The sequence below is a fragment of the Microcaecilia unicolor genome, chromosome 1, assembly GCF_901765095.1.
Source record: "Microcaecilia unicolor chromosome 1, aMicUni1.1, whole genome shotgun sequence".
In the NCBI taxonomy this organism is placed as follows: domain Eukaryota; kingdom Metazoa; phylum Chordata; class Amphibia; order Gymnophiona; family Siphonopidae; genus Microcaecilia; species Microcaecilia unicolor.
Window position 1 is genome coordinate 253892946 of NC_044031.1, and position 23739 is coordinate 253916684.

Consider the following 23739-nt stretch of genomic DNA (forward strand, 5'->3'; position numbering starts at 1 on the left):
CTTACGAACTCTAGAATTATCAAATATAACACTGATTAGTCACACCTCCTAATATCCCCTGTATTCACCCAATGTCCTCTTATAATATTGTGACTGTTGTTCCAATAACCAAAGTAAACCACACTGAACCCTAAACAGGGAATATTAGTACTACTAAAAAAGGTGTGAGCAAAATCCAATAAATATAAGGCCTAAATTAAATTGAAAGATTTATAGCTTTTATTCACTGCATGACATTTATCCACTGTTAATGAAAATGACAAAATTATTTGGTATTAAAAAAAAGACGTGAAAAACAAGCAGGGAAGTTAATACGTTAAGATAGGTATTAGCAGCTTTGCTCTACTATATTTATTACTTGTTTGATTTTATAATTTTCTGCTATAATGCAGTCAAACCTTGCACCTGCTGAAACTAATACTGATATAATCTGTATTGCTACTTGTCTTTTTACTACTAAACAAATTTATAATTCAAAAGTTTTCTGTTTGCAGATACTATTCATTTACACAGTGGCATACTATTTTTTGTCTAGCTTCTAAACCTAAGCGCATTTCCACTATCTGTGTCAGTCAATAACTGGAATTTTGCCATGCTATTGTTATAACTGGTTCATAAAAATATTTTATAATTACATTTTATTTTGCATGCATCTGAATAATAGTTACCTATAGTGATTTTTCCCTGTATTTTCTCTAGAATAAAACGGGCTTGATTATTTAGCTTTGCAGCCTCTGCTCCAAACATTCCCATGAGCCACTCCTTACGTAGACTATAGTAATTCAATCGCAGATCAAAAAATTCCTTCAGAATGTCCTGTACCGTTTCATATTTCTTCAGACAGCCCATGTGATCAAACAGGACCTAGAAGAGACAAAAAATTTCTAAGTGTAATTTGTAAAATAAACTGTTTGCACAACTCTTTCTCCTAAACCTCCAAGGTACAGCTATGGAACAGATTCAACCCTTTATCTCCATCAGCGAATCCTCGTTCAGAAAAAAAAGCAATTTCAGCATGTAAATTCCATTTATACACAGGATACATATATTAATGAAAAAACAGGATACAAGTTAGAAATACCAGTGACAATCAGATTCATGAAGCATAGGAAGAACAATTTTCAAAAGCTATTTTACCTGTGTAAATGGATATTTATCCGAGTAACACCCACACTTCATGTGGGTTAAGAGAGTAATTTCCACAAGCCATTTACTCATACAAAACAGAAGTTTATGCCTATAAATTGTGAAGATGCGTACCTATAGCAGTATCTCTACAATGACATAAGGATAATCAGGTGAAATTAACCAACAGTGTAGAGATGAAGTAGCTCATCAAAACTCAGAACTAGAAAAAGTTTAACCATGTGTGACTGTCCCAATGTTCAGGCACTCCTCACTGGTACGCAAATCAATATGCAACTCCAAGCCATCTCAGGAGGCGGATTTATACTGTTGGCTATGGAGAGCCCTTGTTACAAGTAAGCAACTTGCTTTCTCCATCAACACATAGGATGAGATCAGCCATAGCAGAGGGAAATCCCCATCTTTGGTTACTTCAGGATTACATTAAGTCAAGATTTCTCAATCCAGTCCCTGGAGAACCCCAAGCTAGTCTGGTTTTCAAGATATAACTCATGTATATTCATTGTGGATATTTGCATGCACTGCCCCTATTGTATGCAAACATATCTCATACATATTCTTGGTGGATATGTTGAAATCCAGACTGGCTTGGGGTTCCCCCGAGGACTAGGTTGAAACACACTAAGCCTTGGGAGTGCATTATCGGCATTTCAAAGATTGATGTGAATATATGAGCTTGGTTAGAAGTACTTTTGAGCAACTTGCAGGCTTTATTATTTATTATTTATTTTGAAGAACTGACAGCTATTTGAACAGATTTCTCAGCACTGCCCACCTTCTGGATGCATGAACTAATCTGTAAGATGTAAGTAGTAAGCAAAGACGATCAAATCATTGCTCTGCAGATTTTTTGGAGTGATTTTAAAGGAGACTGAATGAAATCCAATGCATCTTTAACCTTATTCTGGATTGGAAGGCCGCCTTCTCACAGCAAATCTGAGTGCAATCTATTAACCAGCTAGATATTTCTCTTCTACATATGATGACAAAATGGATCAAGTCTCAGGATACAAGAAGATGTGTTGATTCATAATGCTTTTCCATGTTCTTTAGACAGAAATGGAAGAGCCTTTTATAAACCAAGATGTAAAGAGCTCTTCTTCCCAGACTTTATTTATTTAAATATTTATAAACTGCTCTATCCAGTTGTACTAGCGGTGTACAAAACAAAACAGACATTTTGTAATTGTTTTAATTATAATCTTAAATAAATTTGCCATAATGTGAGGAACCTTGCACAATTAATCAGAAAGGCCTGAGAGAAGAAGAGTGCTTTCAAATGTTTTCTGAACTAGAGAATCGATATACTTAAGAACACAAAAGTAGCCATACTGGGTCGAACAATGGTCCACCTAACCCAGTATCCCGTTTCCAAACAGTGGCCAAGCCAGGTCACAAGTACCTGGCAGAAACCCATTTATCATCAACATTCCATGCTACCAATCCTGCGGCAAGCAGCTGCCTCCCCATGTCTATCTCAATAGCAACCATGGACTTTCCTCCAGGAATTTCTTCAAACATTTTTAAACCCGGGTACACTAACCGCTGTTACCACATCCTCCTGCAGAGTTCCAGAGCTTAACTAATCGTTAAGTGAAAAAAATATTTCCTCCTATTTGTTTTAAAAGTATTTCTGTGTAACTTCCTTGAGTGTCCCCTAGTCTTTGGTACTTTGGGGAACAGTAAAAAAAAAATCGATTTACTTCTACTTGTTCTACAACACTTAGGATTTTGCAGACCTCAATCATATCTCCCCCTCATCCACCTCTTTTCCACGCTGAAGAGCCTTTCCTCATACGAGAGGAGTTCCATCCCCTTTAATCAGTTTGGTTGCTCTTCGTTGAAAATTTTCTTATTCTACTATATCTTTTTTGAGATATGGCGACCAGAATTTAATGCAATACTCAAGGTGTGGTCGCCGATGGAGCGATAGAGGCATTATAGTATTTTCAGTCTTATTCATCATCACTTTCCTAATAATTCCTAGCATCCTGTTTGCTTTTTGGCCACTACTGCACACTGAGCAGAAGATTTCAGCGTATTATCTACGATGACACCTAGATCTTTTCTTGAGTGCTGACACCCAAGGTGGACCCTAGCATCAGGTAACTATGATTTGGATTATTCTTTCCAACGTGCATCACCTTGCATTTGCCACATTAAATTTCATCTGCCATTTGGTTGTCCAGTCTTCCAATTTCCTAAGGTCTTCCGCAATATTTCACAGTCCGCACGTATTTTAACACCTTCAATGGTTTCACATCATCTGTAAATTTAATCTCCTGGTCATTCCGATTTCCATATCATTTATAAATATGTTAAATAGCATCAGTCCCGTACCGATCACTGTGGCACTTCACTGTTCACACTCACTATTCATACGTAATTCAGCCGGTAAACATATTCCAAATAAATGCACCTTCAATCTGAAGCATTGCTAACGATTTGTTTCCAATCCGACGTGTTTAAAACAATGGAATGTCTCATGACAATTTGTCAGATCATAAACTATTGGTAGGCTGATAAAACCTTTAGTGACAAAGTCAAAACAAGTGGAGCATCGTCACTCAGGGCATAAAAATAAATGTCAATACCTGAAATCTAACACGCCAATAAACATGCAACCAATGTAATTCCTTCAATACCAATGAAACAATCAAATTCTGACAAACCCATCAGAGTTATGGTGGCTGAATTCTGTAGAGAGTGAACCATGGTTTTTGGAATGTCTAAGTAAAGCGAATTATAATAATCTAAACTGATAAGATCATTGCGTGCAACACTACTCAAAAGTTGGCCTCTGTTAATTTCTTGAGGTGTCTCAACCAAAAAAGGCCTTCTGAACAACATTCTTTACTTGTGATTTAAAAAACAACTTAGAGTCTAATATAAAGTTCCAGGGCATCAACACTCTGAAGACATTGCAATCTCAGTATCAGCGAATTTACTGAACAAGGTCACTGATTAGGGTCTGACTATAAAAATATCTGAGTTTTCCCCAAATTCAATTGTGTCTATTAGCACTGAATCAAGAATCTTAACATCTGCAAACACATCACTAAAACAGCAGAAACAATACTCTTTCTGAAAAAATAAAACTGGGTTATCAGCAGCATACAAACTATATTGGATACCTAAGCAGGATATACTCGACAAATCGGAATCATATATATTTAAATAAAACAGCCGAAAGGGCAGAACCCTGAAGCACACCTGCTGTAATAGGAGTCCAGGCAGAACTCTCTTCCCCTAAACAAATCTGGAAATATCATTTTGTGATGAATGATCAAAACCACTCCCAAATTGTTCCCTGAATACCCAGCGAGTGCAGCCAATTTAACAGAATCTCATGATGAATTGTGTAAAATGAAGCAGACACTTCTAGGAAAACCATCAATCTTCGCCATAGTCAAAACTTGCATGAATGGAATCCAAAACAGAAATCAGCAATGTCTCCATTGACTTAGAGCATCAATCAATTCATTCTCTTCAAGGAAATATTACAACCAACCTTAAAGTTTTAAGTTCAGAAAACTGGAAGAAGTGATAATGTGAAAAGCAAATATTACAGTTGTTAGAAACTTAGGATGGGTCCTTACCCAGTATGGAAACAAAAAAAGAGGAGGGAAAAAATCCGCACAGAAAAGTGTCAACAAGAAAGAAGTGAGGCAAATGCGAAGAGGAATCCAAAAACAATGGAATTTTATTGTAAAAGTCATGTAAAATGACCCTTACCCAGTATGACATCAGCACTTGCAGTTCACCAACTTTTCTAGACAATGAGAGGTGTTTTAAATAGGATGACTCCATGGCTCAAAAGGTGTCGATCAACTCTTCCAGGACTACATTTAAATCCCATGGTACTGGTGGCATCTGAATTGGCAGCTCTGTATGAAAAAGCGCTATCAAATTGAGACTCTTAGGCTTATTTTTGAAAGAGAAGGGCGCCCATCTTTCGACACAAATTGGGAGATGGGCGTCCTTCTCCTAGAGTCGCCCAAATCAGCATAATCGAAAGCTGATTTTGGGCGTCCTCAACTGCTTTCCGTCGCAGGGACGACCAACGTTCACGGGGGGCGTGTCAGAAGCATAGTGAAGGCGGGACTGGGGCGTGCCTAATACATGGGCGCTCTTGACCAATAATGGAAAAAAAGAAGGGCGTCCCTGACGAGCACTTGGGCAATTTTACTTGTTCCCTTTTTTTCTTACGACCAAGCCTCAAAAAGGTGCCCAAACTGACCAGATGACCATTGGAGGGAATCGGGGATGACCTCCCCTTATTCCCCCAGTGGTCACTAAACCCATCCCGCCCTAAAAATTTTTTTTTTTTAATATTTTTTGCCAACCTCTATGCTAGCCTCAAATGTCATACCCGGCTCCATGACAGCAGTATGCAGGTCCCTGGAGCAGTTTTAGTGGGTGCAGTGCACTTCAGGCAGGCAGACCCGGACGCAGGCCTATCCCCCCCCACCTTACACTTGTGGTGGTAAATGTGAGCCCTTCAAAACCCACCAGAAACCTACTGTACCCACATCTAGGTGCCCCCCTCACCCATAAGAGGTTTGGTAGTGTTGTACAGTGTGGGTAGTGAGTTTTTTGGAGGGGCTCAGCACCCAAGGTTAAGGGAGATATGCACCTGGGAGCTTTTTCTGAAGTCCACTGTCCGGTTGGTGTCCTGGCATGTTAGGGGGACCAGTGCACTACGAATGCTGGCTCCTCTCACAACCAAATGGCTTGGATTTGATAGTTTCTGAGATGGGCATCTTCGGTTTCCATTATCGCCGAAAATTGGGGACGACCATCTCTAAGGTCGACCTAAATTTCGCGATTTGGGCGTCCCCCGACCGTATTATGGACACCATCTTGTTTCAATAATACGGGTTTCCCTGCCCCTTCGCTGGGACATCCTGCAAGTACATCCTCAGGAAAACTTGGGCGCCCCTTTCGATTATGCCCTCCACGGGATATTAGGAGGCAGGAGAATCATGTTACGGCAGAGTTCACCCTCCATGGGTTTTCCAGAGTCTAGGGTGGGCTATTAACGGAGGCACCATTTCTCTCCTCCATCCATCCACCCCACAATGACCATCTTTCTCTTCCACCCTGCTCCCTGTGGTAACCGGCACTGCTGTCCTCCACTCTCCACTCTCTGCAATGACCAAATCTCTCTTCTTACCTTTATTCACGGTTATGGCACTGGGCCGGTGCAGGGCCTTGAGCATCTACACATGCTCAAGGTTTGCACATGCCTAGCACCATATAACCATGAGAAGAGGTATCCGGTCACTGCAAAGGGGGGTGGGTAGAGAGTGGAGTACAGCAATGCTGGTTACTGTAAATTCGGGGGGGGGGGGGGGGCGCTATTATTCAGGGCCATTATTAGAAACAATACTGTATTTGAACTAGAAGGTGAAGAGAAGATATTATTTATCTATGCCACCAGGGCTAGAGGAAAGTCCCTAATCCTAGGCTGTAGAAACGTCAATAAGTTATTCCAGGAGAGGGAACTAGATTGGCCTGAACCAGTATGACGTTATCAGTATCATGGTGAATTTCTCTTTTCAGTTTTCATGATGGAGATTAGAGGAACTGGAAGATATGCTAAAATGAGATCCCACACTCAGTCTATCACTAGGGCATTGTGAGCGTATACTATTTTTGGCTAGTCTCTTGGAGCAAGTAATACCTTTTTAAATCCAAAGCAAAAAGAAAAAAAAGAAAAGGATCCACCTGTGGAGTTCCTGTTTTTGAAACGGCCAATTTGCCACTTCAGTATTCACAGACCATTCGTGTGTCTAAGTTTTTGACTCCATATAAGTAGGGAGAAATTACTTCTTACCTGCTAAATTTTCTTTTCTTTAATCCCTCCAGACCAGTCCAGATTGTGGGTTTGTCTTCTCCTATCAGCAGGTGGAGACTGAGAAGTACTAACTAGTCACATCACCACTTAAAAATTCTGTATAGGGACCTGACTAGCCAGTATTTCAATAACAAAGCAGATGAAAGGACATACCAAACTCCCCATTATACCAATGAAAATGAACACAATCACAGAAGAATAATTGCTGAAAATCAAGGCCAAATTGTTCGAACTAGGGTCGTACATGTGGAGGCTCATTTTCCAAGCACAGACTTATAAAACTAGACAGGTTACTATGTGCTTTGAAAATGAGCACATATTAAAATTTTTAACTTGCAATAAAAAAAATGTTAATGTGATTTAATGGCTCCAACCTTCCACTCCCTGCTGGACACACCATCTCCCTGGGTGAGCATTACCCTTGTGTCGTCGTCCCCCCTCAAATCATCCAGCATTCCAGTCTCTCTCAATTTCCTCTCCCCCTCCCACACTCATTCAGTCCGGCTACTCCTTTGGACCTGCTGCTTTCAAAGGTCGACACGACTGCAGCGGCAAATAGAAAGCAGGCACATGGTGTTCTGCTGGTTCCACCCCTCGGAAACGGGAAGCTACATCAGAGGGAGTGGCACCAGAATAGCCAGCAGTGGCATACATAGGGCAATGTGCCACTGCCATGCAGATCTGGGGAAGTAGCCAGGACTGGTGAGTGAGGGAGGGGGAGAGGAAAGGGAAAAAAAAAAACAGGCCATGCTGGATGAGTGTGGGGGAGAGAGAGATGGAGGGATGGGGGAGGGAAGAGGGATGGGGCAATGACGGGTGGTTGGGTGGGGGGAGAGAGAAAGATATGTTCTGGGAGTGTAAAGACTGGAAGTAAAAAGCTGTTTTTTGTTGTGAGAAACTGATGCATACCAAAGGGGACAACACAAATCAGGGAGGGAGAGAGGGAGGAAGGAGAAGAGGTCAGGGAAAGGTAAGAGAAAGAGAGACAAGGTATGTTGCAAGGTGGGAAGAGACAGAAAAGTGTGATGCTGGATGAGGAGGATAAAGACAAAGGAAAGAGCTTGGTGGCTAGAGGGAGAGGTGCAGCGAGGAAATGCTTGAGCGATTAAAACGTATCGATGTGCAACCCTAGTTGAAACACTAAAATAAAACTGATAGACACCAATGAACAAAATAACATTCTTGAGGAATTCTAGAAACCATACTTAACACGCTGCAGGTGAATTCTGGACTGGTCTGAAGGACTAAAAAAGAAAATTAGCAAATAAGAACTAAATTTCTCCTTCCTTGGCATCCCTCCAGATGTGTGGGACGTACCAAGTAGATACCAATATATAACCTCTTGCACTGAATTTTCAGAAGCAGACAACAGCATTTAATAAGTGAATGCAGTGAACACTTAAGTAGCAACTAAGGGATCAACTGCGAAGATAATACCAATGGACTAACTGACCAACCATAGTGACAATGAGTTGCAGATGACGTTTACTTGGTTTTACTGTCAAGAGACTATCAAATCCAGCTGTTTTATATGGGATTTCAGCGCAACACCTAATAATTTACATGAAGCTTTTGCATTTAGATTTGCAATGACCACATAAATCTTGGATATGGGTATAACAACTAAATTGGAGTTTCTTCACCAAGGGATCAGTAGCAATTGAACAAGATAACATTGGCTCTTTGGAATAAAACCACAACAAGAGGGAACCAGATCTATCTTGGCAAGTAAGGCACAATGAGGATCATGGTCCCGGTCCTGCTGGTATTTCTGCAGAGGTCTTCCCTATTGGAGGATATGCATATATAAGATCCCTCCCCCACCAATCAAGGATGAAGGCATCCAACACTAGTCTATTATTTGGAGCAGAACTCAGGGACCTTGCTGTTGAGATGTGTGGCAAAAGGATCCACAGGAGTGCCCCACTCTCATAAGATCTTGTGGGCAACACCCATATTGAGAGGCCAATTGTGCAGGTCCATCACCCTGCTCAGTCTGTCTGCCAGGTATATGGCTTAGAGCTTCATGCCCACTGCCACATCCTGACCACTTAACAAAAGGGGTAGGATCCCGTACACCTATGGTTATTGACATAATAAATGGCAACCTGGTTGTCTGTCTGAATTAGAATAATTTGGATCAGCAGCCAATCTCTGAAAGATCTTAGGGCGTTCCATATCACCTGGAGCTTTATGAGGTTGATGTGAAGGTCAGTCTCCTGATGTGGACCAAGTTCCCAAGTGTGAAGCTCATCTATATGGGCTCTCCACCCCCACGTTGGATGCATCGGTGGTTAACACCAGTTGAGGCAGTGGAATTTGGAATGGAAGTCCCAGAGCCAAACTGGGTCAAATCACCCACCAGAGAAATGACTGGGCTAACTCCAGAGTGACAGAGATGACTTCCACAAGGTTGCCCATCACTTGAAACCAATGGGAAGCAAGGGTCCACTGCATGTTCCTCAAATGGAAGTGAGCCCTGGGTCAGAAAATCTCAACATATGCCAAACTGTGACCTGCTGGCTGCTCTGAACCTACGTGGGGAGGCAAAAAGGGTCCACCTTTCCTGGAAAAAATGCTGCCTCTCTCCCACAAGAACGTCATCTGGGACACAATTACTAAGGCTATGCTCCCTTGACGCCAAACACCCATCCCTGCTGAGGTTTCTGAGTCCACTGCTGTTTTTTTGAACCGTCTAGACTTATCCATCCATGGGTAAACAAACCCTTTAGTATAGTCTAGTTCATCACGTTTGAACTTACTAACTTTTAGGGTACGTTTACCCACACATTTACTTCCTCCCAAAGATTCACAAGTCCCTGACACGACCACCAGGATGCCCGATTGTTTCTAGGCGTGGGTCCTTGTTGGAACCCCTTTCCGAGTATGTGGATCATTATATTAAGCCGAGGGTGTGAGGAAGCGGAAGTCTTATGTGAAGGACACTACTCATCTGCTTGAGATTTTAGCTGAGATCCAACATTCCTCCTGACAGACCCGTACTGCTAGCCACCCTGGATGTCGTGGCATTATACACGAATATTCCCCAGGATGAGGCTTTAAAGATTATAGCGGAATACCTTTCACCACTGTGTATCTAATGGGATAAAGTACAACTGTTGAACAACATGAGTGAATTGATCATCAAGAATAACTATTTCATGTTTGAGGATCAATACTTCCATCAGATTAAAGGGGTGGCGATGGGGGCCACAGTTGCTCCATCAGTGGCATGTCTCTATATGACTAGTTTTGAAAAGCGATATGTGTATTCTGCCCCCCCCCCCCCTCCCCAGATAAAAGTTCTCATGTGGAAGCGTTATATTGATGATATCCTGATCATCTGGGATGGTACGGTGGAAGATCTACAGCAGTTTGTGTCTTATATTAATATTGTGGATGTTCACATGAGTTTCACTGCCACGTGGAATCCTGAAATTATCAATTTTTTCGATGTCACCATTTGGATTGAGGGAGGACGATTATGCACCTCTATTTACAGAAAAGATACGGACAGTAATATGGTGCTTCGTTACTTGAGCTTTCACCCCAGACATTTATGCAACAACATTCCATCGGGACAATTTTTACGTAATGAAATGCCTCTGCTCGGCTAAGGAGGACTTTAAAAAACAAGCTGCAGTTATGCATCAGCATTTTAGCCAGCGGGGCTATCCAGACACAGTTGTCCGTAAAGCGTATAAGAGAGCGGCTAATGCGGATCGCCGTTGGCTCCTACAACCTAAAGCACAAGAGGCAGCAAAATCTTTGGTCTGTGTACTCCCCTTCTCCAGAATGTCAAATCCTATTAGCCAGGTAATTCATAAATATTGGCATATTTTGAAGGTTCACGCCCCTTTTCAAGATCCACCTTGTTTTGCATACAAGAGAGAACGTAACCTTGGCGAGGACCTATCTGGTTATAGAGAGAACCGGCATAGTCATCCTGGTCACTACAAATGTGGGGGATGCATGTACTGCAAGTACGTTCAAGAAGGAGATGTGATTCAGGCCCCCCATAATATGCGTCAGTTTCATATGAGCAAAAGAATGAACTGTAATTCTCAGGGGGTGGTGTATTGCATTTGGTGCTCGTGTAAATTATTTTACATCGGTCACACGACCCGAAAAATCAAAACTCGCACTGGAGAGCATGTGAGTAATATCAGTACATGTAAAGCGGAGGCTCCCCTGTCGGGACACTGGCAGGAGCTCCATTATGACATTGAGTCTTACATATTGAATTGCAGAGAGGGGGATTTTTGAGTGAAATACTCAGAAGGAACAACGCTTTATTTTTTCTGAAACACAGTCCATCCTCGTGGGCTGAATAGAGAGGTTGAGTTGTTATGACCTAAGGGAGAAGTGATGCGAGGAATGATCACACGAGGAGGGGTTTATAATTCACATGGACCTTATGAAGGGAGGCCTATACTTTCAGGATTGTCGGGAACATTATAAGTGACTAGTAAAAAACAGCCCGTTTCGGAAAGGAATGAAACGGGCACTAGCAAGGTTGTCCTCTAATGGCAATTATGTTTTTAAGGGAACTGTTAGGAGAGAGTATGTGTGAGAGGGAGTGAGTATGTGTGAGGGAGTGAATGAGTATGTCTCAGAGAGTGAGTATGTGTGAAAGAGAAAGAGTGTGTCAGAGAGAGAAAGAGTGGACAGAGAGAGAAAAAGTGTGTGATTGAGAGAGGAAGAATGTGTGTGTGTGTCTGTCAGTGTGAGTGAGAGAGTGTAGTGTGTGTTCCGAGTGCACCAATTATGCTCTCTCCCCTGTATTTATCCATATGCAGCAAACGTCCTCTGTGCCCTGCCCCCTTCATCCATCCATGTGCAGCATCTCTCCCCTGCCCCCTCCATCCATCGTGGTGCAGCAATTCTCCTCTTTCCCTTGCCCGCCCTCCCCCCCCCTACATGTGCATTGACTCTGCATTCTCCCCTGGCCTCTCCTCCATCCACCCATATCCAGGGCCCCCTCTCCCTCCATCTCTCTCCCCTCTGAGTTCCAGGCCCCCCCTTCCCCTCCCCTTTGAGTTCCAGGCCCCCCCCCCCCGCCCCCTCGAGTTCCAGGACCCCCTCCCTCCCCTCCAAGTTCCATGCCTCCCATTCTCGTTCGAGTTCCACACCCCCGCGCCTCCCTCCCTACCTCCCCTTCGAGTTCCGGGACGACTCCCTCCCCTTCGACTTACAGGATGCCCATCCCTCCCTCCGAGGTCCACGCCCCCCTCCTCCAACTTCCACGCTCCCGCGCCTCCCTCCCTCTTTCTGCCCTCCAAGCACGACTTGTCCTCCGGCAGCCCCTCGTCCTCCGGCAGCCCCTCACCTTCCTAAGTGCTGGCTGTATTTTAAAAATTCTTACCTTGGGGGTGTTGCGTTCACAGTGAAGGCGAGTGGCGCTTCAAACTGCCTTTGCATGTGTCTCAGCTCTGCCTCTGGTCCCACCCTCCATTTCCTGTTTCCGGAAGGGCGGGACCAGAGGCAGAGCTGAGACACATGCAAAGGCAGTTTGAAGCGCCGCTCACCTTCACTGTGGACGCCGCACCCCAGGTAAGATTTGTGAAAATACAGCCAGCACTTAGGAAGGCAAGGGGTTGCCGGAGGACAGGTCGTGCTTGGAGGGCAGAGAGAGGGAGGGAGGCGTGGGGGCTCAGAGTTCCCTCGAGGGCGGGGCGGTTACGAACACTATACGGCTTCACTGCACGGAGTCAGCTCAGAACGTTGGAGATACGAATTATTATATTAGAAGTTTTTGTAATCTAGGTTGGGTTAAGCAGATGTGAACTACTGCTTTAAGGGAAGGTAGTAATCAGCAGTTTATGTTCAACCAATGATTGAGCCCGTATAGGGGTTCATACGGGTATTTAAAGAGCGCGTGAAACATGACGTCACATGGTCTGAGCTGTGAGAAGGTGGATCCCAGGCGCGGACCCGCTCAGGGTTTGGTGTCCGCTATTGGTTTCAAATATTCGATTTGTAAGTAACTTGCCCTTCAGTCACCAAGATTTGAGTTTACCGGTTAAAAGTACTTTCAGCACGTGTGAAGGTGATGTTTGGTAACTGAAGATTTGTTTGCAGTTTCCCTTTCTGATGACGCTACGCGAAACTTGGCCACAGTTAAAGGGAACTTTCACTGAGTAGGAGAGAATGGCTAGGATGGACATGGCTAGGATGAATGGACTATGAGCGTTTTTTATGAAGCATAAGCACGCCATATCCTCAAGGGAAGTGATCATATGCAACAATCTTGTTTTTGTAATATCTTATATAGCATATGCAAATGTGGGGATTCATGTAATCTGTGGCACAAGGAATAATGTACCTCCCTATGTTCTATACTTGAAATTCAGCAACAGTTATATTTTGCAGAATTGTGCACATATGATTCTTGTATACCTTATAGGATTGTGTAGTTATGCTTACAAACTTGAATGTATATGACTTTATAACTGCAGTATATAAGTGCTCAAGTAATCAAATACAACAGACCTATACGATAAAAGCTATGGTTGGCTTATATGTATGTACATACATTTCATAAGGAGGCGGAACACCTAATGTGCTATGATGGTTCCATCTATGATACTACCACATATTCCTTTTGGGGATATAATGGTTGGAATGGGTACGGATTGAGAACATTTTAAACACATATCATGTTGTGAGGGATAGCGATTGTCGGTAGCTATCGTGTATTATTGATTTATTTTTCTACGTTATTATAGTGAGTAATTGTTTGACTTAGGAAATGTATTTAAGTTCTTCCAGTTATATATATCTATCTATTAAATTTTAACTGCCAGACCCTCAACCAGTCTTCTAACTTTTGGAGATCCCTTCTCATCATTTCTACTCCCTCCAGGGTATCCAATCTATTGGATATCTTCGTGTCATCCACAAAAAGGCAAACCTTTCCTTCCAACTCTTCAGCAATATCTCTCACAAATATATTAAACAGAATAGGCCCCAGCACCGACCCCTGAAGAACTCCACTGCTCACCTTCCTTTCCTCCGAGCGGATTCCATTTACCACCACCCTCTGCCACCTGTCGGTCAACCAGTTTCTTATCCGGTTCACCACTTTCGGTCCTAAGTTTAGCCCTTTCAGCTTATGCAAGAGTCTTCTGTGGGGGACCGTATCAAGGCTTTGCTGAAATCCAAGTAGATTACATCTAGTGCACGTCCTTCATCCAGTTCTTTGGTCACCCAGTCAAAGACGTTAATGAGATTAGTTTGGCAGGATTTTCCTTTGGTAAAGCATGTTGCCTTGGATCCTGTAACCCGTTGGCTTCTAGAAGGTAACTATCCTTTCTTTCAGCAGAGACCATTATTTTCCTACCACCGATGTGAGACTTACTGGTCTGTAGTTTTCCATTTCTTCCCTGTCTCCACTTTTGTGAAGAGGGACCACATCCGCTCATCTCCAATCTCGCAGAACCTCTTCAGTCTCTAAAAAGCTATTAAATAAATCTTTAAGAGGTCCCAACAGGACTTCCCTGAGCTCCCTCAGTATACTGGGATGTATCCTATCCGGCCCCATAGCTTTGTCCACCTTCAGATTCTCCAGCTGTTTAGAAACTCTTTCTTCCGTAAACAGCGCAGCATCCACTCCATTCCCAGATATTCCCTTGGCAGCCAACCGCGGGTCCTTCCTTTTTTACCATTGGATATATTAATGCACAGTGATAAACAAAGTAGTGTGATAATTTTCCCCTCATAGCCAAGGGAAAAGGACAGAGTTAAGCAGCTTGTATCTTTTCCCCAGCACAGCAGTGAAAGGAACAGGGGTTGGAGAAAAAGTACAGAGTGGAGGTAAAACAGATTGGCCGACAATCTCCCCTAAGCTTACTTGAAGGGGGAGGGACAATCCCTGAGGCCAGTCCAGGAAAGACTCCTTATCCAGTATCCCTGGCTCAGAGAGAACTATAGTAAGGAGAGGCTGGGTGAGGGGGGAGGGCAGGTTCCAGTGAAGGAACAGGAAGACGCTCCAGTCAGAGGAGAGGTGATGGACAGGCTAGAACAGGGGGAAGCCATTGACTCAGATACCCTTAGAAACAGAACCTGAACAGATGGACATATGTTTTACCCGAAGCTCCCCAGCTTTAATCCAGAGTTAAAGGTGTGTTTGTTTCGCCTTTGTTCCCTAGTTTTCCCTCATGGGAGGAACCAGTGTGTTATTGTACTTTGACTGGTGAGAGGAAAAAAGGGGGGAGGGTAGGAGAGGAGAGGGAATTTGGGTTAAGGGAGAAGGAAAAGGAAGGGTCTCCTTAAACTTTCTTGTTTTCCAAGTGACAGGGGGAGAAGGGGGAAGTTCACAGAAAGGTCCCTTACTTAAAAAGCTCCCTGTCCCAAAATAAAAGGAGCAGGAATTGATGGTGCTGTTTAAAGCTCCAGGGAGGAAAGGATAGGGGAACTCTCAAGAGAAGGAGGAGCAGAGCTCCAAAAGACTTGTGGAGGTGAAAAGGCACCACAGGGGATCTCAGGGCCCTCCCCCTCTGGAGGTCTTTGCCAAGCCTGTGACTAGCCTTACTTGAATAAGGAAGGAATAAGCCTACCCCTGTTACTTAAGCTAAAAGAACTATACCCAGAAGGAAAGCCCGCTGGCTGTCTGAACTTCAAACTCCCCTTTTTGAAAGAAAGGGCGGGATGTTTTGCTGTTTTCACTAAGGCTGCCAAGACTTTATAAAGGAACTTTAACTGCGTGAACTCTACCTGGGTGGTGACTGACATAGGCTGAATTAAATAAAGCCAAAGTTATCTTTGGAGGAACTGTGAGATAGCAACTGAGGAATTGTTCAAAGGCACTGGATACAATTTGGTTGTCCCTGTTTTTTTTTTAATACTGTTTTTAATCTACCCCTCTATAGACCCCCGTGGGATCCTTCCACACGGAGGTGTACAGAGGGTTTGTTCTTCTACGATCTTGTGGACCGCCTCCCTGAATTCCAGTGACACCCCTTCCCATGGGTATCGCTGTTGGGGAGGCATCAGAAGGCGCAGTTCAAATCTAATTCCCATAACCACAGCTTTCTGTCTTTTTGGGTCTAAATGAATCTTTGGCCATTTATGTTCCCACATAAATTCTATGAAAATTCCCAAGAACTGCTTCAGTGAAGGATCTTACTTGTGTGTGATATTTTGTAAGACAGCTGACAGATAGAATATAAATGAAAACAGAGACAGAAACAGGGTAGATACAGAAATAATATTTTAATTCTCACCCAAATCAGGTCTTCACTTAGGTACATTCATCAGACAAATTCTGGATTCAACTGATCAGAGGTCTGCTTCCGGCGAGGCGTTGGGGAAAACTTCCAACGATCAATCTGATGCCCATCTCTTATATAGTATCTGGTCCTAATACAAGTCTATGGAAGGGACTTTTTTTTCCTAATCTTGCATAACCTCTGAATCATACTCAACTGCCGGTCAGGTGCCCACCTCTCCTTTCCGTTTTATTATTGCAAATTATTGTGTAATTTCCCTTTTTGTCAACAACTCCTTAGATACGGATATCCAAACATGGACAAATCTGCCTCATATCATCTTGTGATCTGGGTGCCATCTTATAAAGACAGACTCTATGTTATGAACCAAACTTCTTATCATTTCGTCTTTATTTTCTACATTGTAGGTGTTACACTCAATTTAGAAGTTGCACCAGGTTTCTTTAAGACTCACCAAGCAGTCCTGCTCTTGCAGGCTCTCTGCTATAAGGCCATCAGCTGGTTATCAGGCCTAGTCAGTGCTTTTCAGCTGTTTAAAGCTATGTAGCTTGGCCCACCACTATTCCAGTAGATAGGTCTCAAGCTAGAACACATATTAACACCCAAAACAGAAAGGTTATTTTCTTAAGTGGACATTTTTGAATAATATAGCCTGGGACTGAAGTTACAAAACCTGAAGGCTGAAAAGTTCAGCCTAGTCCGGTGTCCTGTTTTTTTTCCCCCTCACAAAGTTGCAACCCATGAGGGACACCAAACGCTCTATGCTGTAAATAGAGCCCAGGCATCAAGGGCAACACCAAGAAGGCCAAAGAACCCCGAGGTACATACGACAGTAGAGATAATCAGAGACTCGAATGAAGGAGAAAAACTAGGCCTGGTCATCACTGAAACATGGCTCTGTTCCAAGGATGACCCAATCCTCAATGAAATATGCCTTCTGGGATATAAAATATCCCACTGGACCAGGGCACAGAATAAAGGAGGAGGAATAGAAGTCCTATACAGATCCTTCTTCCAGACCAAAACTATTGCACAACTCATAACCCTACAAATGGAAATATCTACCTTCAAAATAACAGACTCACTCTCAGGCCACCTTTGTGCTGCTTTGATATATTGACCACTGGAAAGATGGACAGTCTCTCAACTGAACTTTATGCACCATCTCCAATGTCACGTGTCCTACTCAAACATCTGGTTGTAGGAGACATCCACCTTCATGTAGACAAAATGGTAGATAAAAACACCAAGGATTCAGAGAATTCTTAAATACCCCTCCCCCCCAGCTCCCAAAACACACATTAAAGGTCACCCACTGGACCTCCTTAGCTGTAGGCTCACAATCAATCAAGACCTCTAAGTGGGAGACTACAATTGAGAAGTACCTTGGTCAGATCACCACAGACTTGACCTAACATTAAACTGGAGGCAACACTGAATCAACCCAATAAAAACACCAACACAATATACATCCTGAGGCAAAATCACTAGTGAGAAGTTCTGGGACAGAATCCACAACGTCAAACATATCCCAACCTGGAACAAAAAATGCAAATACATACTAGACATTGCCACTCTAAAGATGAAACAGCAACACAGAGTGAAACCATCCCCCTGGTTCCATGAGGTACTGAAAAGGCTAAAACGCCAATGCAGGAAGCTAGAGTGAAAATGGCAAAAAATGCAGACACAAAAAATCCAAACTTGCACGGAAAGACACCAATAAACACTACAAGGTGAGTATAAGACAAGTAAAATGGAAATACTACATACAGCAGGTGGGAACCGACTAGAGAAAGGTAAAGGAACTTATATGGGCTAGTGAACAAACTAACAGCACAAACTCTATCTCATCAAAAACTGAGGAGCCCCCATCTGCAATCAATTTAGCACAATACTTCGAAAAAAGATCATTGACCTAAGAAAGGGTCTAACACAAGACAGCGGAAACCTAGAACTTTACACTGAAGAACTGGAAGGACAGCAAACAGGAATCTTAGCAGAGTTGACACTGTTTGCTCCACCCACACTCAAAGCACTCATCAACTCTATGAAGAAGCTCTCCAGGGCCTACTGCATGTTAGATACCTGCCAAAACTACCTAATGAAAGATGCCTCAGCACACTTTTCAAATCAAATTCACTCCCACATATCATTCATGCTAACCAACAGCCTACTCCCAACAGACAGAGATAGAATAGTACTGATGCCAATCCCAAAGACTATGCAAAAGAGAAGAAGCTAACACTCAAACTACAGACCACTACTACTACTACTATAAATCATTTCTATAGTGCTACCAGTCGTACGCAGCGCTTCACAATTTAACATGAAGAAAAGACAGTCCCTGCTCAAAAGAGCTTACAATCTAAATCAAGACAGACAGGACAAATAAGGGAAATGGTAGGACAGACAGATAGGACATATGGGGAGCGGGACTATTGAAGAGAGGAAGACAAGATAAAGGTTACGAGCAGGTGACAAGTTAGGAATTAAAAGCAGCATCAAACAGGTAGGCCTTTAGCCCGGATTTGAAGGCGGCCAGGGATGGAGCTTGACTTAAAGGCTCATGGAGACTATTCCAGGCATAAGGTGCGGCAAGATAAAAGGAACGGAGTCTGGAGTTAACGATGGAGGAGAAGGGTACAATTAGGAGAGATTTGCCTAGTGAACAGAGTTCCTGGGAAGGAGTGTAGGGAGAGATGAGGGTGGAGAGGTAGTGAGGGGCAGCAGAGTGAATGCACTTATAGGTTAATAAGAGGAGCTTGAACTGTATACGGAAACGGATAGGGAGCCAGTGAAGTGAATTCAGAAGAGGGCTGATAAGGGCATAGTGACTTTGACGAAATATTAATCGTGCAGCAGAATTTTGAACAGATTGAAGAGGAGAGAAGTGGCTGAGTGGAAGACCGGTGAGAAGCAAGTTGCAGTAGTCCAAGCGAGAGGTGATGAGAGTGTGGATGAGGGTTCTGGTAGTGTGCTCAGAAAGGAGAGGGCGAATTTTGGCAATATTATAGAGGAAGAAACGACAGGTTTTAGCAATCTGTTGAATATGTGCAGAGAATGAGAGGGAAGAGTCGAAGATGACCCCAAGGTTACGAGCAGATGAGACAGGGAGAATGAGCGTGTTGTCAACAGAAATAGAGAGTGGGGGAAGGGGAGAGGTTGGTTTAGGTGGGAAGATAAGGAGCTCAGTTTTGGACATATTGAGCTTCAGGTGGCGGTGAGACATCCATGCAGCAATGTCAGACAGGCAGGCAGATATCTTGGCCTGGATTTCTGTCGAGATTTCTGGTGTGGAGAGGTAGATCTGGGAATCATCAGCGTAAAGGTGATATTGAAAACCGTGGGCTGATAACAGAGCACCAAGGGAGGAAGTATAGATTGAGAAAAGGAGAGGTCCTAGGACAGATCCTTGAGGTACACCCACTGAGAGCGGGATAAAGGAACAGAAGGATCCACCACAGTAAACACTAAAAGTACGCTGAGAGAGATAGGAAGAAAACCAGGAAAGAGCAGAGTTCTGAAATGCAAGTGAGGACAGCGTGCCAAGGAGTAGGCTGTGATCAACAGTATCAAAAGCAGCAGAAAGATCAAAAAGGATGAGGACAGAGTAGAGCCCTTTGCATTTAGCCAGGAATAGATCATTGGAGACTTTAGCAAGTGCAGTTTCAGTTGAATGAAGAATAGCTTGAGAAGAAAGAAAGTCGAGGCAGCGACGGAGGACAGCACATTCAAGTATCCAGTGGCCTCCATCCCATTCATGACCAAGATAATGGAAGATCTGGTTGCCAGACTACCTCAACAACTACTCCAGGCCAATCAGGATTCAGACCTCAGTTCAGCACCAAAACTATACTTATGACCTTACTGGCCAACTTCAAAAGTGAAATCAGCAACAGCAAGAAAATACTGCTTCTACAATTCAACATGTTAAGTGCATTTGACATGGTCGACCACCAAATCCTACTAAGAATGCTGGACAAACTCTGCATCAGAGGCAAGGTATTACAATGGTTTAAAAAATTCCTAACATCAAGATCCTACCAGGTCAAAATGAACAACATACTCTTCTCCCCATGGAGGGCACCACAAGGCTAAACGATCTCACCTGCACTGTTCAAGATAATGATGATCTCACTGGGAAGGACACCATCAAAGCATGGCTTCAATCCATTCATCTACGCTGATGATGTATCCATATATATCTCATTTAGTCAAGACATGTCAGAAATAAACACCTTAGTAACTCAAGGACTGAATATATTGGAATCACAATAGACTGAAATCTGTCCTTCAAAGCACAAAGAATACCGTGACCAAAATATTCCATACACTGTGGAAACTGAGGCACATCAGAAGCTACTTTCTGAGAGAAGTCTACCAGATGCTTGTACAAACCCTAAACCTTGCACACAATGACTTCTGTAATGGTGTCTATGCCGGCTGCAAAGATTCAATTATTTAAAAAAAACTTCAAACGGCAAAAAGCACCGTCACCCGACTGATCTTCAGAAAATTGCACTTTGAAAAAAGCCAGCCCACTGCTGCAAGCTTTGCACAGGCTCCCTGTGCAGGCAAGGATAACTTTCAAGCTCTGTACACTAGCATACAGATCATCTTTGGTCTGGCTCCAGAATACATGTCGAACCTAATAAACCTATCGCTTTGCAACATACACAAGGAAGCACAAAGCTATCTCACACACCACTTCCCCAACTGCTGGCATCTAGGGATACAAGACAGTTGACTCATCAGGTTTCATATACTTATGCACTAAGAGCTGGAATGCACTCCCTAAAGCACTGAAGAACCTAGATACTTACCTGATCTTTCGTAAACGAATCAAGGCTCACGTCTTCAAAAAATGCTTCCATGAAGCTCCATTGTGAATCAGCTATGCACACTTGTCACTCTTACTCAGCAACGTCCCCTCCATCCCTTGCCTGGTCACGACCCCGCATTAGCTTCCGCTAATAGATCCACCTCCCCACCCTGCTGCCCTTCCCCTGTCCTTCATATATCCTCCTGCCTCACTTTTCCCACTAGCCCTCTTCAAGCCACTTTGATTCTATGAAATTCAGATCCCCTATCTTATTGCATTTCTCAGTTTCATGTATGGCCAAGAAGTAGGGGTGGACTAAGAAATCTCAACAGCCAAGGTTGATTGAAGTGACTTTATTAGCACCAAATATAAATGTGACCCGACACGGGACCGTGTTTCAACAGTTCTACCGTCTGCCTCAGGGGTCAAACACTACATGCAAAATAAATGCATGATATGATGTTAAAAGCAATAAAATCATATGAATAATAATAGTAATGGCAATAATTGTACCAATAATATAAACAACAGCAAACCAAATATAAAAATGTAAAAATATAATGGACAATAACAATATATAAAAAAAATGAACTGAGATGGCAAATAAGAATCAATATGACGAAAACGTAATAAAAATTAGAAATTCACAAAAAATGGTAATAAAACCTTTTAATTTTTGTGGACCTCTTTCTCAAACCGTTCGTGCCCAAAGTCAGATCCTTTGTTAGAGACTCCAGACATCTCATTAACATTCTTGATAAGTTTGAGGGTGATTTATCAGATACATTGTTAGTAACCCTAGTCATTGAGTCTCTATATACGAATGTTCTTCAGCTAGAAGCCCTTTCGATTATCAACTCCTATTTACTGTAGCTTACTACTAATTTACGCATTCCCAATTGGTTCATCCTAAACTTGGCGACTTTGGCTATGACTAAAAATTATTTTGCATTTCAAAAGAAATTTTACCAACAAATTAAGGGAGTGGCCATGGGAGCAGCAATGGCTCTCGACATTGCAAATTTATACGTAGCACAGATTGAAGATCTACATCTAACAGACCATGGTTTTTCTATACAATAAACTATATAAACAATACAAAGATGACATATTTATACTTTGGTAGGGCACAGTTAATGATCTTGAAGACTTTTTTACTTAGCTTAATGGTAGAGATAATAATTTCAAATTCAAGATACAATATCAAACAGATTAGCTTTTTGGACATCCTGATCAAAAAGAACAATTACCAGTTTCAAACTACATTATATAGGAAAGAAACGGACCACAATGCTTTTTTACATTATTCCAGTTTTCACCATCAATCATTGAAACATAACCTTCCCTATTGTCAGTTTTTGAGACTCAAGAAATTATGTTCAGACTACAACGATTTTGAACAGCAGGCTATTATTATGGCAGACCGGTTTCACAACAGAGGTTACCCAAAGAAGTGTGTTGAATCTTATTTTCAAAGAGCAATACAGACCAATCGTAATGATAAATTGACCACATACAAAGAAAAAAAAACCCCAGATATAGTATGCACATTGACATTTTCACATCTCTCAAGCAAAATATAGAAAATCATACGTAAACAATGGCATATTCTTGAAGGCCATAACTGTTTTTAAGACAAAGACCTGGTAATCGCATACACTAGAGAACGCAATCTAAAAGAGTTCTTGGTTCCATCTACCTTACCAGGACCCACTGCTGATTTATTGCTCACCTTACTTTTGGGACATAAAAAATGTGGCACATGTAGTGTTTGTCCTCATGCAATCAAAACCTCTATCTTTATACATCCCTCTAATGGGCAAAGATTTCATCTACGCCATACTTCAGATTGCACTACTTTCCCAAGTAACTTATATCATTCAATTGTAGCTGTTTCAGCAGGAGTGTACTCACAGAACCTGTTTGCACAATGAAACACTGCAGAACATTTAATAAGTGATCTTAAATGTTTTGTCATAAACATTATTCAGTGTAGTTGGAGAGGAGGTGATGCTTACACATTACTTCTCAAAGAAGAACAAAGATTTATTCATCAGTTTAATACAGTTACCCCTTCTGGTCTCAATAGATGTTGATTTTCGTCCATTCCTCTGGCTCATGCTTTTTAGTTTTTACCGATCTGTTTTTTTTGTTTTTTTTTTAGTTTTTATTGTTATTCTGTAGTGCTTTGATTCTTTTTTACTCACATTTTTACAATCCAGGGGTTTGTTTCTTTTTATTTTTTTTACTTTTATTTTCTACTTTTACTTCTTTTTCACCACTCCACTTTTTATTACTTTTACTTATCTTATCTCATGATATTCCCTTTAGCTGTTTTTTCATTCCTTTTCTCTTACTTCAGATGAGATTTGTCTTTCACTTACTGCCATTTACTTTTTATTATTCAGTGGAACATACATATGTATTTTTATTGAATAAAACATTTTTTTCTGGTTTAATGGAATGATCAGCATGTTCTCGCGCTTTTTGACTTTTGGTGGGCTTTTCACAGTGTCCATTGCAATTACACTGCATTACAATGGTAAGGCATTACTGTCTCTTTTTACTAGTGATTTTTAGCCTTGGTATTTGTTACCTTTTATTTTAAGTGACAAGTGGTGATTTCAATGCCTTTTGTATATATTTCTCATTTTACATCACACATGTCCTTTATTGTT

The 23739-nt window shown here is 42.3% G+C and overlaps 1 protein-coding gene across 1 annotated transcript in view; it reads right to left on the reverse strand.

Annotated features, from left to right (window-relative positions):
• The window catches only part of TOP2B (DNA topoisomerase II beta), a 507457-nt gene that overhangs the window by 195689 nt on the left and 288029 nt on the right, over positions 1–23739 (reverse strand). The window contains 1 exon segment of the mRNA XM_030205679.1: positions 669–864. Coding sequence (XP_030061539.1) covers positions 669–864 — 196 coding nt within the window.